General features: G+C 33.0%; 1 protein-coding gene across 1 annotated transcript in view; it reads right to left on the bottom strand.

Moving 5' to 3' along the window:
* Positions 1–3210: 3210 nt before the first annotated feature.
* The window catches only part of LOC117104024, a 15932-nt gene continuing 1905 nt past the window's right edge, over positions 3211–17237 (bottom strand). The window contains exons 3-14 of the mRNA XM_033244673.1: positions 16774–16816; positions 14180–14250; positions 13858–13950; positions 13541–13714; positions 10816–11037; positions 10409–10603; positions 10180–10326; positions 9429–9722; positions 8699–8791; positions 7921–8119; positions 6148–6483; positions 3211–5686 (exon numbers count right to left, since the gene is read on the bottom strand). Coding sequence (XP_033100564.1) covers positions 5385–5686; positions 6148–6483; positions 7921–8119; positions 8699–8791; positions 9429–9722; positions 10180–10326; positions 10409–10603; positions 10816–11037; positions 13541–13714; positions 13858–13950; positions 14180–14250; positions 16774–16816 — 2169 coding nt within the window. The 3' untranslated portion in view covers positions 3211–5384. The remainder of the gene's footprint in view (positions 5687–6147; positions 6484–7920; positions 8120–8698; positions 8792–9428; positions 9723–10179; positions 10327–10408; positions 10604–10815; positions 11038–13540; positions 13715–13857; positions 13951–14179; positions 14251–16773; positions 16817–17237) is intronic.

The following is a 17237-nucleotide window of genomic DNA, read 5'->3' as shown; positions in this document are numbered from 1 at the left end:
AGCCTTCAAGGGTGAGAGGGCTCAAGCAGTTGGGAGCAAAATTAAACGAACAAAGTAGACACACTTAGAAAAAAATCATATGCATTTATTACTATAAGCTTGTTTCGTATGGACAGCTGTCAAAAGCAGCCACACTCATCAGGTACAAATACATAGTCAACTGATATGAATGAAATTTTTGTGAAACTTTAACCAATTTACAATAAAGAAATGATTAAGTGTATTCAAATGATATATGTTCTCAAATACAGCTTCGGAGATTGTATTTACAGTAGTGTCAAGATCATTTTGCTATTGCTTATACCCCACACTGAAAATGGAACAACCAAATATTGATGATTAGTGGATCTTAACCCTCAGTTGACTGGTTTCGTGAAGGCTAAATGAACACATTATAGAACGTGTGACGAACACATTTCCATAGTGTAGTTTATAATGAGATTTTAAGGCATGGGGAAAACCCAGAACAGCAATATTGAATTCAAAGCATTATTTCACTTGTTGTTTCTGGGTTTTCCCATACTTTAAAATCACATTTTACAGTGTATACAAATATCTCATTCGAGATCCAAGAAGGTGTATCTCACAGAGAGTCAGATCAGTCAACCAACCAACCAACCAACTAAATGTATTTATATAGCGCCGGTATGATAGCCATATGTTCAAAGGCGCTCGACAAAGATGCGAAAGTTTTGACGTCAAACGCGACAGAGACACTTTTTTCCATGGAAATAAATAAAGGAACTTTTCATTGAATTTTAAAGCTTGATACGATTATAACATCTTGTTCCTTTTCGAGAATATCATTAAACAGCTTGCACTGTTGACAGGTTGTAAATTTGTACACGAGTGTTGGCTAGGTGCTAGTATTTCATGGCTTATAAATTAAATAAGTATTGTGTGGCCGCCTCTTATCAACATTGATGGTAACATCAGGTGTAATTAACTAAGATAAAAATGAAGTAAAAGCAATATTAATTATTATTATATAGTGTCATTATTATTATAATCAATATCATTATTGACTGATCAGAGGTCAAGATGTTAAGCCTACACATTTCGTAATTCCACATCGAATGCATGAAATGTGGTAGGCTCAGTACCTTGATTAGTGCTTGAAATTCACAACAAACACGTAAAATATAATGAGTGTTATTTCAATACATAATTACATACCGTATTTTAACTAGAACTAGGCTTATGTATACATTGTGTCTGTATTTAACATTATTTCAATCTTTGTCAATCTAAAGTCGAAGTGGTTCCCAGGCTAGGGGCCCGCCAAGTCAAAGGGGTCCGCAGCGGGTCTGCAAACAGGTTGGGGATACACTAGGTTTATGTTAGAATGCCTTTTTCATGATTCCATTTTTTTTTCTTGTTTACAATAGTGTAATCATGATTTGACAATAATAAAATACAATTGGCCGGCACCTTCGTTCACTTTAAATTGTTTTAATTGGCATCATATTTTAATTCCAATATTTTATTGGTGATCTGATCTGAATCTTAAATTAGTTTTGTTATGTATTCTTTATGTAAAGATGTTTAGTATTATAGGAGAGCCACTTGATAGTTTCAGTTCTTAGGTAATATACATTCTGTATCCGTGTTTTGTCTTGCATTGCTTTTACCTGGATACTGAATAAATTAAAAATGATAGGAGCCCTAAATTCGATAAAATTAAAAGTAAATGGTTGATAACAGAATATTAGATTCAAATTTCGAGATCGACAGCGCCATCTACAAGTTTTATAAACAAAATACACTAAAGTTAAATTTAACCATCAATATTTACTTCACAAAGACAGGATAATACTCAAAATTCAAAACATTTTATTGTCGGTAATACATAAAATATAAAAAGAAAGTTGAATTACTCTGCAAAATTTAGAAGTTAGAAAAAAAACTTCACATAGACACCACATTACTCTTTCAATGCCATAAAATACACACACTATATAAACACTAAATATAAACGTAAAGAAACGTGGAGATCAGTTACAAAACTGTTACAATTGCGCAATTAAACTGGATACTAGTTGGCACAAATAATTTTTTTTATATCTACAAAGTGATGTTATCGGATTCAAAAGTCTGATGCTTGTACTGTTGTAATTATAGAGTAGGGCAGCGTTCCGCAAACATTTTACTTCACGGCCTATTTACAATTCCAGGCACCAAGTTGCGACCCAGCAGTCCAGCCGCGCCAGGGACCAACATACCAAATCCTAACAAGAAGTTTTGATCATGAAGCTTCTATGTAGGACCTATATACAATATTTTGACATCATTATCTGTTCTCAGTGATAAAATTTCATTGTATTTAAATTAAATATTATTTTATTAAATAAATAATACCGTACATATGTGTTCCCCCTCCAAAAATTGTTGATTGTTTTTTTTTCTACCATTATTCAAACAAAGACGATTCAGCCACACACGTTATAGCTTTCTCCTTCTTCCAAAAACTTTTACGCACGTTCTGTTACGCCGCAACTTTCAAGATATATAATCACAGTGTCATTATAAATGTTGGAAGCAGTTATAACCGGCGGCATTAAGCCTGTTTTTTGTTTTTGTTTTTGTTTTTTGCATGTTACTTGTATATCTAATGAGAGTCAATCAATCAATAAATTAATTAAATGTCACAGTAATAATAAACTCATAACACCGAGATTGTGTGCGAACACTAACTACAGTAATCATAATATTTTTAGTGAGTAAGAAAGATATACATAAAAATGTAACAGAAAACTATTCAATTAATAAAACACAGAAACACCTATTATTAAACACTTATATCATTTTTATAGGAATGACATTCAAAACTAGGCTTTTAATAGATTTGTAAAGTGCCGTAATGTATGGATGATCGATCCAATTGAAGCAAGTATGAAATAAATAAGACATAAGAACTATGACTTCAAAATCACCAATTTGACGGTTATTATAACTATTATAAGCTATTGAATATAATATATTGACGCCATTACATTACACATGTTTATGAAACAACAAATATTAATTATTAAACACTTTTATACATATCATAAAATAATATTGAAAACTGGGTATTTTATAAATTTAAAAGGTAATGAGTCGATATAAAAAAATTGTGACTTTCTTGTCACAAAATATAAAAAATAGAAAAAGACCATCAAAACATAAATTAAACTATACTGTGGAACAGAATTGCCCTAAACTATATATTGTAGACGGATCTAAATTGCACATTATTTACATTGCCTGAGTAGAAAATATTAAATACATCAAAAAGTGTCATTACAAAACCACAGACAAAAACAAAAGCAAAAATCCATTTTGATCATATCAACACGAAAGCTCATTCTGACATTACCCATAATTGTCAGTATTGATTTTTAAAAATTATTTAAGTGGTTTTTAATTTATCAATTCATTTACTTGTATATTAAAAATACATAGTTACTTATTTAAAAGTAACAAAATAAGGTATTGTCTTCTTCGGAATCTTTCAATATTTGAGTGAATAAGGGGATGATCAGTAGTTTTTCGGTTGTATATTACTAATCCGTGTCTTTGTTTGGGCAGCCAGGCTTGAAATATTGGATGCCTAACAAGTTTCTGATAAGCTTTCTCTACCTACGTTTATATAATATTCTATATTCAGCAATGAAAGTGCTTGATCATTCTTATCATATCGATTTCCTAGAATAATCCTGAAAGCTAATTTTTTTTACCTTTTCATACATGTCAATCATTAAATAAAATAACTACACATTGTAATCTTACTCATATTTCTCCTACCTTTACCTATTGCGCCAATTACCATAATAAAGAAATCGAGTAACTTAACAAAATAGGCCTACACTACATTTTACTACAAAATTATTTATTAAGGAATCAAGAAAATGTATTGTTGACAATACAACGGGACACTTTACAGTCGAATGTCCAGTTGCTAAAAAAAGAATTATTTTTAAAGTGGGACATAAAAATCACTGATATATAAATATATATATATATATATATATATATATATATATATTTCAGGTTGATAAAGAAATATAGTCATATATGATGTTATCTGTTAAAGCTGTTATTAAATACAAAAATTTATTTGGTAAGCCCGTTTACTGACATGAGATGTGTTACCGATTAATCTCAGATAAGAAAGTATAATACATACTCGAAGTATTGACATGCACGCCATCGTGTTTAGATTAAATATTTCAACATTAATTATGTACACCCATTTTCACACGACTATTTTTCTTGATGACGTAATTAATGTCGAAATATCAAATTACAACATGATGGCATGCATTTCAATACTTGGAGTATGTATTATACTTTTTTATCTTAAAAGTGTTACTGTTCCAATTAAGCTTATTATCCAATATTGTACCAAGGTACTTATACTCTGAAGCAATCTTAATAAACTTTCCGTTAAAGTCACTCCAGAAGAAAACATATTTTGATATTTTGTAGAACTTATTTTTGTACGACAGAAAAAAAGTTGTTGCGAAAAACTGTGGAACGGCTAATGATATACAGTTTTTTGAATATTTAAAACTAGGGGGCGGGGAGGAAGGGTTTTCATATTATTCAAAAATCTGTATCTCATTAACCGTTACCCAGTTTTTCGTCAAACACCTTTTCTCTCTTAAAAAAAAATCAGTTCTACAACATAACAAAACAATTTTATTTGTTTCCTCCGGAGTCTAACTTTAATTATAATATTTTCAGGTTCTTTTTCTGTTTTCTAAAATCAAATATAATCTCTTTAGTTTTGTCAATGTAAATTTCAAATAGTTGTCATTACACCAAGAATCAAAGTTATTAGGTTGTTCCTTATAAATTTCTTAATGAAACCAGTTTAAAATAGATGTGTCGTCGGTATACAGAATGAGGCAGCAGTCATGGGTGTCCAAAGTAAATCGTTCGTTTTGAGTGAGAAAAGTAAAGGCGATAATACGCAACCTCGAGGTGCTCTGGTAGATGTTAGAGTTGAATCAGACTAAAATTGGCAATCAATACATGCTGTTTTCGCGCAATGAGGAATTTCCCTATCCAGAGTGAGAGATCCGGATTAACGTTGGCGTTGCAGAGTTTTTGAAGAAGTATATGCTGTTTGATCGTGTTGAAAGCGGACGAAAAATCTCTGAACATGGACCGAACATACAATTTTGGCGTTTCAAGGTGAAGTGGAGTATGTGGAGCATAGGGGATATTGCATTGTAGACTCCCCATTTTCTTGCGGTAAACTGCATACGGTTTAGGAGTGAATTGCGATCGGTCTTCATTACTGTTTTGATAATAGCTTCAAGACACTTCATTGTGATAGCTCCTGATTTTCAATTTCCTTGATTGTACCAATCGTTCTTTGTCAGTATATTGCCTACCTATACTTGTTCTTTCACACACTTGTGTTTTACTTGATGGTAGTAGGTTTGAAGTTCATCTTTGATATCAAACCTTTCAAGTTCTTCCAATGCATTACTCATTTTTTCGAGGTGATTTCCATTAGCTTTCTGTCTTTCTCTCCATCTTACCAACATTTCTAAACTTGCGTCTACACTTGGTTCAAAATCAGTCTCAATTCGTTTTAACTCAGATTGCTTCATTCCAAGATATATGCCAAGTGTTTTCCAATCGTTGTTAAGTTCTTTGGCGATGCACAACATATCCATATCCGTCAAGTAACCTGAAAGAAAATTAAAACATTAGCAATTTTTTTTTTCAAATGTACTTTACAAAACGGACTTTCAATACTTTATGAAATCAATACACGCTCATTGTATGACAGGCACATGTACTAGGCAACATGTCTTACGACATTAATCAGTGATGAGTATTAATGTACATTTTGTTTTTACATTTAGGATAAAAGGTAACATGATGGTACTAAAAATGTACAATAACACAAACATGTTATTTTAAGTCATATTATTCAATTGATAAAATTAACCATATTTCGAAAATGATTTATAGAAATAAAATAACATTATCTTGTCTTTAAAAAGTTCAATGAATTATAAAAATCTAAAACAGAATAATTACATTATATAGGATTTTTCAATTAACCTGATATAATTCGATATTAAATAATTATGCGAAAATCATCCTGTTTAAAAATCATATCAGCATTGATAATACATTACTAACCATCATAGTGTGTTCTATGTGGTGGTTGTATTGTACATTCATCCGGTTTTACATGGCACTGTGAGGCAAAGAGCCAGTTAGCAAGATCTATGCGTTTTTCATCTTTCAACGCCTTGGCCATAATCTTCACTTGATTTGTCTCGTATTTTTGTAGACTCCTCCATTCGGTAAGCATCTCTAATGTACACTCTGGCTGTCGTTTACAGCAATACATCCATATTTGATTTATCCTGTTCCAACTGAGACCCAGTTTGACCCCCAACTGCTTCCATTCCAATCCCATGTCTTTGCTGATACGAAGCAAATATTCATCTGTTAGATAAATATGATTGCCATCTAAAATAAAGTCAAAAGAATACCTTAGTAATATAAAATAAGAAGACGCACTATACACTAAACGCCTGATTCCAAAGCTGGTTATATTATTTAGATTGTTAAACATACATAAGTATCAATTAACATGTTTATGTAATAGACATATATTAGGAGTTGTTTGTGGTGTGGCGCATTCTTTTTTTCCCCCATACACTTAAGGCATAACTTACAGAGGGCGCTATTTTAGGTCAGGTCGGCGAACTGATATACATAAATATGCATACCAGAGTCAGACCTCGCGAAACAGTGGCGTATCGATATGCGTGGATGAACACTGTGGAGTGGGTCAAAATTTGTCAAATAGGCCGTTGTATTTAAGACAGTGTGAATATTAATGGACTATAATTGTAATAATATCTCTGACTAGACAGTTTATGTACAGCACAGTCTTTTAAAGTACAGTATAAGAAATTGAATCTGGCTATTTGAGTAGGCCTACAGTATAGTATGAAATGCATTGTAGCAAGTTTATGCATCCTATAATAGTACTGATTCTGAAGGATATTAACGTTTAGAATGCTCGGAGGTAAATCACGAGTACTGCTTTGGACACAGTTGCTAACTTATTATTTTACAACATTTTTATGAGAAAAATAATCCCTGTTAATTAACAGTTATATTGTGAACGTATTGCTGTGTGCTTTTACGTGATCAGAGGCTGGTAACATAAGGATTTTTTCCTGTTAAATAAAGGGAAAGTTTTATTTTATTTTTATTTTTTTACTCCCATTTGATTTTAATCGTTTTAAATAAGCTTATTCAATTTGTTTTTATGGGCTATAGGCAGCCTTTTATATAAACATTACGAAATATCATAGAATATTGTAAGATTTGGTGTTATCAATGTTTATTGCCATATAAATTGCCAATTATTACTTTTAAATATATTGAATATGAACGAAATGTTTGTGAAAAATCAACATTACAACAATACTGTACATAAAATTTTCTTCTAAAAAAAATCCCAGGTGTATTGTGTGTATGCCATACAGTACTTTACATTACTGCATAATACTCATATTATTACCGACCAAATTCAACATTGCTTTCAAAGACCATGCTGTACGTAAACAGTGTCTATTTTATAGCGATAATATAATTACAAAACTAAACATTATTAGTCCATTAATATTCACTGTGTCGACTACAATTTCTCGACCAACTACCAAGAGATTTTGGCCTACCTTACTACATTATACACCGTAGCTTTCACGTCACAGGCAATTGCATATTCCACAAGCAGCAAACACTGCTTTCGCGACTCGCGAGGGCAAGTCGGCATGCTTATTCATGCATATCAGTTCACTTAAACTGACCTAGAATAGTGCCTTCTGTAATTTCTGCCTTAAGTGTATGGGGAAAAGATAATGCTGGCAGGGTGGGGTTAATTTTACGTACATGTCATATTTTTGAACAGCTTCTGTAGTTTGCTGGTTTTTAGAATTTTCTCTCCGCATAGGATATCGTCCTTTAAACACTCTTCCAGATTATGAAAGTGATCTTGCAAGTCTGACCAACACAGGACACGAACTATATAACTAAGGTGCTTCATTCCAGACGTCAGTACTTTCAACTCTTTCTCTAAATACTCCAACACCTTTAAAAGTTAACAACCACTATAAATATTATGAAATATAAGTGAAAATAAAAGCAATTATAACACAATAATTAAAATTATTTCACAAAAAAAAGACAAACCAAACCAGTCACTCGTCGCAAAAATCGATTTTTAGTTATTAATACAGTACAATATTGTTAAACAGTAAAATGAGAGCTATAAAATGGTAAACGAATCATTCAAATCCGACATTTCGTTATAAGTTACAGGAGTTTAAACATACAGCTGTTTGAAGAACAATAATTGAGATTGAAATCAGCCTACAAAGTTCAGGATTGCAGGCATTTCACAGGCAGAAACCATCACCAAATCGTTAAAAATTGTTGTTATTGAAATATAAAGGTTTGTTCAGTGAAATAAAATAGATTTAACAAATTTTGACATCCCATGATGTTTTGGTATCTCTGAAACAGGATTTGCGACAAGTCACTGGTTTGGCTTGTCTTTGCCACTATTTATAACTTCATGTTAACTGAAGGTCGCAATGCCTATTAGGTTATCTAATTCCAATGTGTATATCTAACAAATGGACATATATTAAAATGTATAATTTACTACCTGTATGCAAACATTAGGACTTGGTCCTCCTGTCCCTGTATCTGAAGGCTTACAAGCATCCTCCAACATCTCAGGCTTACGTGATATTTCAAGCTAATGATACAAACCGAAAAGCTTGGAGTAATTCACACGTATGGTAATATTTATGGGCAATCAAGCCTTTAAGGCCGCAATCATCAAATATTGTATTAAAAAATTGTTGATACTTGCCTTTTCTAACTTTAGTGTCTGTATGTCTTGTTTTTTTATCTAGTTTGTGACCAGGTGAAAAACCATTAGAGTATTACGTGATACAATACAAAACACACGCATCTTTATACTGTATACGTTTTTGTATGTTGTACTATTTGGAGAATTGCTTGTAAAATAGACATGCATATTATTATTTTTATATATAGCACTGAAATGACCATTTCTGTCTGTTTTGCCAGTATCACCTTAAAGTTTACTCGTTAATAAAATAAACGTAAATTTATTGTCGGAAGTACCATAAGGTGACGTAATATTTGCTGTGTTACTTTTGTCGGTGGAAAAACATAAAACAAAATAAGTTTTGCATATGTTCATATTGTCACATGCTTTTATGTTTTTATATGTCAGTTGGTTTCTTGTTTTTGCACAAAATTGACGACAAATTAAATGTAATCTATGTAATTTCATTATTAGTATTTAATTAGTATTTCATTCTCATGCTGAATAAGTTGATAATATTGTATCACAAATATGTTACCTTCACAGAGGGCTTGTTTTCGATGATTACTTGACCTAACCTGAGAGTGTGATCACATCCAAAGTCAATGATTGCTTTGTTGTAGAATAATTTCGGAGTGGCCGAGAAGCATTTTGCTTGTACCATTTCAATTAACCTGACAACTATATGGTGATAGGTACTTTCGAAGAGAAAGGCATCAGATGTCATGTAGATAGATACCGTCTGATCATTGTCCGGTGTAATAGTCATCTCTTCCGAACTAAATTTCGATCGACAGGGTACGTAAAACGAACGATGAGCGTTCTTTTGAGTCTAATTAAAAATATAAAACAAAACTCAACATATAAAAAGAGATTTCCAATATCTTGGAATAATATCTAGACAAAACCAAACAAAACTACTCGACTAGGTTTTTGCACTACGATGTCAAACGTACGTCTCCTGCAAGAGCCAAGTGTTCGTGGTCGGGCGTCGCTTAAATCTTTTGAAATTGGTCCTGGTAACGAAGCCCCCACAAATTTTGGATGAGTTAAAAGTAGTTAAAAAACATGTCAAGCAGCAGACACGCTCCAGCTAGGAGCCTATTTTTACAGTATCAACAATAAAATATATGATAATTCGGAAATTCTTAATGTTATGTTTTAGTCAATTTTTAATGTGTGAATCAACATTACAACAATAGTAAGACGTGTTGACCTGCGACAGTTTTAACATGACATTGACTGTTACATTCATCAGTGTTGTACTATAATAAAAACCACAAGCAAACCTTGATCTGCTCACACGTAAATCCAACTTGCTTCATCAGTTCCAAGAAGACACCAATTTCATCTCTTCTAAGCTCTTCTCTCAAAATATATCTGATTAACTCTTCCTCAAGTATACCTTCTTTATCAAGTTTATTCCATAGTTGGACCTAAATATAAGAGTAATTAAAATTTCGTTTTGTATGATGAAAATAGAATATGCTTTTAGAACATTACATTTTGTTAACTCACCATCCTGTCGTCAGTTTTAACTGCTGTGATGAGTTTCTCGGTAATATTATTGACCTTCCATGGGTTTATTACCACTGTATCTCTTAGTTTTCTGTTTTGTTGAAAGTACATAACAATTCCAAGATCGTGTAAGTAGTTTAGAGCATGGATGAGATTCTCTTGCAAAATTCCGCACTTTGTGGCAGCTTTACACACCTTCAGTGATAAAATATACAACAAAATATGTAATTCATCAAAATAACTATAAAAGCACATGAATAATAATCTGAAATACTCAACTGAAATACAAATTAGTACTCACTGTATATCAAGGAAAACTAAGCAAGGTAATTAAAATTGCAATATAGTAAATAACAAGTAATTTTCATCGTTGATAGAGATTTTATGAATTGCTAATGAATGTATACCTCATTATAATGTACGTGCATTGCTTTTCTGCCCATCTCCTGTAAAAGACGTTGAAGTTTATGCCATGTAAGTGGAATCGTGTTTAGCATGGCTTTCAGAAATCCACAAATGTCTTGTTTAAGTGTTTTCTCGTTGTCGATAAGATACATTTTTCTCACCACGTAACGTTCATACGGAGTGCCTTTAATTTCTTGAAATAATATTTTAAACTGTTCTTCAGCCTAAATATGACAAGAAATATTTCATATAAAAAACCGCAACATCCTTAACTTATGACTGCTTTGTACAGTATTACCAAACTTAATAAATTAACATATTCTTGAGGACGACCTTAACATCTTTAATGCATTTATGTTATGGTAATGACACATAAACATATAAATAATAACCTACAGGTACAGGAATTGGTTTACGTCTGGTGGAACAATAGCCAATGAGTTATTTACATTATGGTCACAGGGTTAAAATCATACCATACAGTACTGTACATTAGAAATATGGAACGTATAAAATTTATAAACCAGTGTAATATATAATTTATGTATGCCTACTGTATAGACTTTCTTTGCTTGTGTTCTTATCTTACTTGTTGTTGTTATTAATATTATTAGTAATATTATTATTTATTATTTTATTACAGTATATTTTTTTTAATTTTTTTTTAATATTACATAATTTTCATTATTCTGCTAGCTGGGCTGGACAAGTTATAGATAAACTGTACATTAGAAATATGGAACTTATAAACTAGTGTAATATTGCCCTATACAATTGATGTATGCCTGCTGTATAAATTTCCTTTGCTTGTGTTCTTATCTTACTGTTGTTGTTTATATTATTAGTAAGAATAATATTATTTATTATTTTATTACAGTATATTTTTTTATAGTAAAGTATAACTTTTTTTAATATTACATAATTTTCATTATTCTGCTAGCTGGGTTGGACGAGTTATAGGTAAACTTCATCATCGCCGATTTTATGGTTCAGCTTTAGACTAGATAGACCTATCCCCAACTACCCCCAACAAGCTAGGCTCAGCCCCACTGCTGTCGTCAGTTTCTCTGTGGCTCTGTTTTTTTTTCGGATTGTCAATGACAATAGATACTTACCAGGGGCGGATCCAATATTTTTCAAACGGAGGGGACAACATGTTCCGAATAGATAAGTGTGAACGCTAATTTCAATATATTTATGCATTGAAAGTTTAAAATTTAGTGGCAAAACGGGGGGTGGTGGACGTGCCCACGTGCCGCCCTATAGGATCCGCCTCTGCTTACCTTTCGTACGCTATCTCGGTAATAGGTACTTTTCGCCACACTTTAACGTTATGTACCCAATATGCAGCGTGATAGCTCCGCACATTTTGTAAACAAATCAAAACACGCATGCGCAAACCCATAACTAACATACGTCGAGAACGTAAGATCCTGAAAAGAGGGAATTTCGGATGCACGATGTTAACCTTAACTTTAACGTTATATACCCAATATGCAGCGCGATAGCGCTGCCCCTTTTGTAAACAAATCGAAATACGCATGCGCAAACCCATAACTAATGTACGTCGAGCACGTAAAACTCTGAAAACAGAGAGTTTTTGATGCACGACGTTAACCTTAACGTTAGTATCCAACATGCACCGCGATAGCTCCTCCCCTTTTGTAAACGTATCGAAATACGCATGTGCAAACCAAACCCGTAACTAACGTACGTCGAACACGTAAAATCCTGAAATTAACGTACTCCGCAACGCAACGCAAGATGAATAAATTATGACGTCATCCGTTAACGTTAAGGTTAACGTCGTGCGGCGAAAACTGCCTAATGATTAATTCTAACCATCTTTATCATTGAGATATCGTACGGCACCGCACCTCTCGACACAGCACGGCTTATCCTAGACTGGCTGGCCCTATACTACTTGGTACTAGGCATTCTAGCCTAGGCACCAGGCCCTAGGCTTTTGTGACCATACGGCGATAGACCAAATAAATTGTTGTTTACGACAAACTACAATTCCCTGACGATGTATGATGAACTGTAGGTCATTGATAGCCAAAATAGAGGCTTTTATTATCTTTTTCCTTGATCGATTTAGCTTGAGTTGCGCATGCTCAATTGTGGCATAAAAAATTTGATTTTTCTCATTCAATTTTACACCCTCTTACCTGACGCCGTTTGGTAGTTGCGCATGCTCAATAATTTCATTAGACGTTATTTGGTAACTGCACATACTCGACAATGTCACTCAGTGACTGTCTGTCAGCATTGCCAAGCGCATGCTCACTGTGTTTTACATAGATTTGTCGGAGGCATTCTTTGGTATTAACTGTGCATGCGCGTTTGTTTAGTTTGGAATTAATATTCCTTTGTAGTAAAAGCTACCGCTTACCTACAGATTCTTAGTGGCTTTCCTCTTGTTCGTCGTAGCAGCCTAAAGTTGCGGCGCGAAATCATAATCATTACATTATTGAGGTGGTTGCCACCCCAAGGTTGGGGTTTCAATTCATCATTGTGCATTTCGCTTGTATCATTGAGCAAGCACTTTATCTGCCCACTCCTGCACAGATTTATAGCAGCAAACACTTAAACATGTGGACCCAATGACAAAGATTTAGCGCTTTGTATTTGCAATGAAAGGTGCTATATAAATAAACTAATAAATAAATAATATTGGAAGTTTAATCTTCCCAGATGTCGACATTTTTTAAAATAAAATTTTACCTGTTGCATCTTTTCTTCATTGTTTACTTCATTGTGGGTACCAACTATTACAATTTTAGGTTTCTTTGTTCTTAGCTGCAGCTGCTCAACTTGGACGGCGTACGTAAATATTATCTCCATCTGATATTTGATAATCTGTATTATTGTCATTTCATTTGTCATCGTTTCTCTCGCCTGAGAAAAACAAATATAAAACGTTTACGTGAATCTTCAAATAAATTACAGCACGTTTGAAAACAATGTCTCTGTGAACAAAATACCGACTATAATATATGTAAAAATACTGTGTAAAGAAAATGAAAATAAGAGAGATTTACCATTTTAGAGACTCTACACTTCTTTTTCGTTCCTTGCATATTTTCTACCAAATTAAACTCAATCAAATACACCGCCTCGCTTTTTAAACAAATCTAAAACAAATTGTAGGAATTGTTGAGAAGTTTGCAATTATAAACTACTACAATTGTTGAGGTTTTTCTCTGGCGTGCTTTCATCGAGGGAGGGCTGGCATGTTATAACCTCAGTGAGGCAAAAAAAATAAAAAGCAACGTTTTGTGATTACAATAGTTTCATATTCGATATTAAATTTATGTAAATCTTATCAATTTTAAATTGTGGATAGTATAAATTAATACTTACTGGGTGATTATAGTAGAGCTGCTGACCAGGAAAATCCCATATGTAAGTAATGTCTTCATTGGCAATCATCCCTGAGATTAAGAAGAAATAATATTTTTGGCATTCATAATGGTTTCCACGCACTTCAAAGCGCTTCACTGTCCATCAAAATTGGATTACAGTGAGTAGCGTGACCCACACATCTCTTATCAGGGGTTTAGTAGCCAGAAAAACGAAATAGGCCGTCCAAATGGACGCCAGTGGGCGTGGCACTGAGCCGATAGGCGGGCCACGCCTATCTTTGGGAACTCCCACCGAATATCGGTACAAAAACAACGTACATTCAATCAATAAATGTTTTTATCAAACTTGAATTTGATTTAGATTTAGTTTAATGTAACATTCGATAGATTTGGAGAATACGCCGGGCTCGCTGGCTATAGCCTGTGTTTCTCATACTGCTCTAGTTCAAGATAGAATAATTTTGATAGGCTACTTTATATACATTTATGATAAGATTTTTTGGTAACATGTCAGTCGTAGGTCATCAATTTATATATTTAAATTAATCACTCAATATGTGCGTGTTAAAGTTCGGGCCGAAACCTTTAGCTGCGAAGTTGGCCTAAAATTGAACAAGAAAGAAATTGGTCACCAAACATTTCTGAAAAAATAATTTTCTGCTGTAAAGGTATATATTAGAAAATCTATTATTTGTGTTCCATAATTATATTAGTATATGTAAATTATTATGTATAGTAATTTTGTGTCGAGTATAGTAACGCGACAAACAGTTGTGTACGTACTAATCTCGAATGTGAGTCTAGGTTTTAATAAGCAATAATAGTCGCGTTCACTATACTCTAGAATATAAAAGCCGAAGGAACCGTAATTTCTTTTAAAAAATTGAACGAAATATAATTTTGAGGGAACGAAATACTATTTGATTTATAACTAACGTAGCATTTTACGTGCGCTTTACGTCTGACGAGTATCCACACGACATTTGCCAAGGGCATAATATCGGATATTAGTAAAATGGATATTATCTATTTTACTTTAAAGATTAAAAGTAGCTATGCAAAATTTCCCGAATTTATAACCACCACATTCGTTGTCTCTCAACTATTATTTCTTACAAACATTATTGAAATTATAAAAAATTATGAAAACATCGTGCCTACAAAGGATTACATATTACAGGAAAATTATGTTGGCACTCATTCGTATAGGTATTTACCTTTTGAAAAAAATCGAGGTCAAAGTATAAGTCGCATTTACTCTGAAGTAAGTGCATTTACACGACACTAACCTAATCGCGTATTTCTTATCTTTCTTGAGTACACGGAAGTAGCACACTTACTTCTGAGAGGGCTCAGAAGTAAATCTTCTGTAGTAACTTACTACATAGCTTTTTCAGGGCTTTACGACAAGTAAACTTTGACTTCAAATCTTAAGTGGCTTGTCTGAACGTGCCTTATATCAATAGCGGCCGCTCATCAGTGCGCACGTTCCTCTACTCTTATAGACGGTACAGGTGCAAGTTATTATATTGGGTTTATTGGAAGAGCTAATAAGATCGATATTTTTAAATAATTAGAATGTTTATTTGTACTAAAAAAATATTATTTAGAATTTTCATTTTTACAAGATTAAAATATCTGAAAATTAAAAAAAAATAAGGTTTTTTAAAATTGAAGAAAAAAAAAAGAATTTATACTTAGACGCGGTTCAAAATCGCAAAATGAAGTTCTTCAACACATCCTTAATCGACAGCGCCATCCACGCGACGTGCTCTACTAGTGGTAATGGCAGTAATGTACAGTCCTTGCTGAAATCCCTGTTTTTGTTTTGTAGGTGTAGGGGGAACCATGGGGTCCAACTTAAAAAGGGAGATGAGGAAATCACCTCTAGTTTATGCGTACACAATTTCCTGCACGTCCGTTCAAAACTGGCGACGCTGGATGCTTTTAAAGTTTTGGTAACATGAACAAGAACAGGAACATCAGTGAGGCTCTGGTGTCAGCTCATTGCACGGACCCGATAAAACTTATTTCAAAGGTTAACCACCGGTTTGTAAAAGTGTAAAAACATAGACCATTAAAGTTTTCAGCTGACGAAGTAAACATAATTCCATATTTTAGCTTAATTGCGGGTAAAATAATGAACATTTCGGATATTTTTCACTCCGAGCAAAATGGTCTATTTCCGCATTCCTTGAGTGGTTTTATATGGAAAACCAAAAGAGCAACATTTAAGGAATACAAGATATTTCCTTATACCAATTAACACTACTGCTGTTTCATCTCATTTTTAGTGTTTTAAAAATATCCTTATGTTATGAGGGATGATGAGAAACTGCTTTCAAACCATGCAACCTATCTTTTAGTTTTCATATTGGTTTTTTTTTAATTGAAACTATTCGCGACGTTTACACACTTTAGGGTAAGCGAGCGAAGTGAGCACACCTCTTGTTATAGAAATTATGATTGTTACAATGCTGTTAAAGTTAATTAAAGTTCACATTCCATTTCATTTAACCACAGAGGCCCAGATCAACACAGTGTTTAAAAAATTTTAAAATAGCACTTTACAAACAATAATTCAATATTAACCTGTGTTATCTTCCTTTCCAAGTGTTTTCAATACTTCACTATCCTGTGTATACAAAGAAAAACCAAAATGATATGTTAATTAAATTCTCAATGTTTTAAATATAACTAATTTTTTTTTTGTTTATATTATTCCTTGAATTAAATAAATAAAACCTAAAGGTTACTGATTAGAAAGCAAACCCATAAAATATGACTATGGAGAGCCTGAGTTTACACTAAATGTATATTTTGTTGGTCTGATAATTATAAAAAATTGTTTGACTATATTATTCATATGGGAAGAAGGCCAAGAAGAGACCTTCCTACGTCTGAGGCCTACTTAATATGGATATCCTTTTTACTTTTGTGCATCGGCCTACTGCATTATAAATTTATGACTACCTAGTTTAAAATTAAAACGGAACAGTAGAGAAAATCCGATCAGAATGACAAAATAAACTAAGCATCCACTGGAAGGAATCCCA

Source organism: Anneissia japonica, unplaced genomic scaffold, assembly GCF_011630105.1.
Source record: "Anneissia japonica isolate Jap-2015-1 unplaced genomic scaffold, ASM1163010v1 scaffold288214_len167563_cov143, whole genome shotgun sequence".
Classification (NCBI taxonomy): domain Eukaryota; kingdom Metazoa; phylum Echinodermata; class Crinoidea; order Comatulida; family Comatulidae; genus Anneissia; species Anneissia japonica.
The sequence above is the reverse complement of the archived record's forward strand: the minus strand, read 5'-3'. Positions and strand labels throughout refer to the sequence as shown.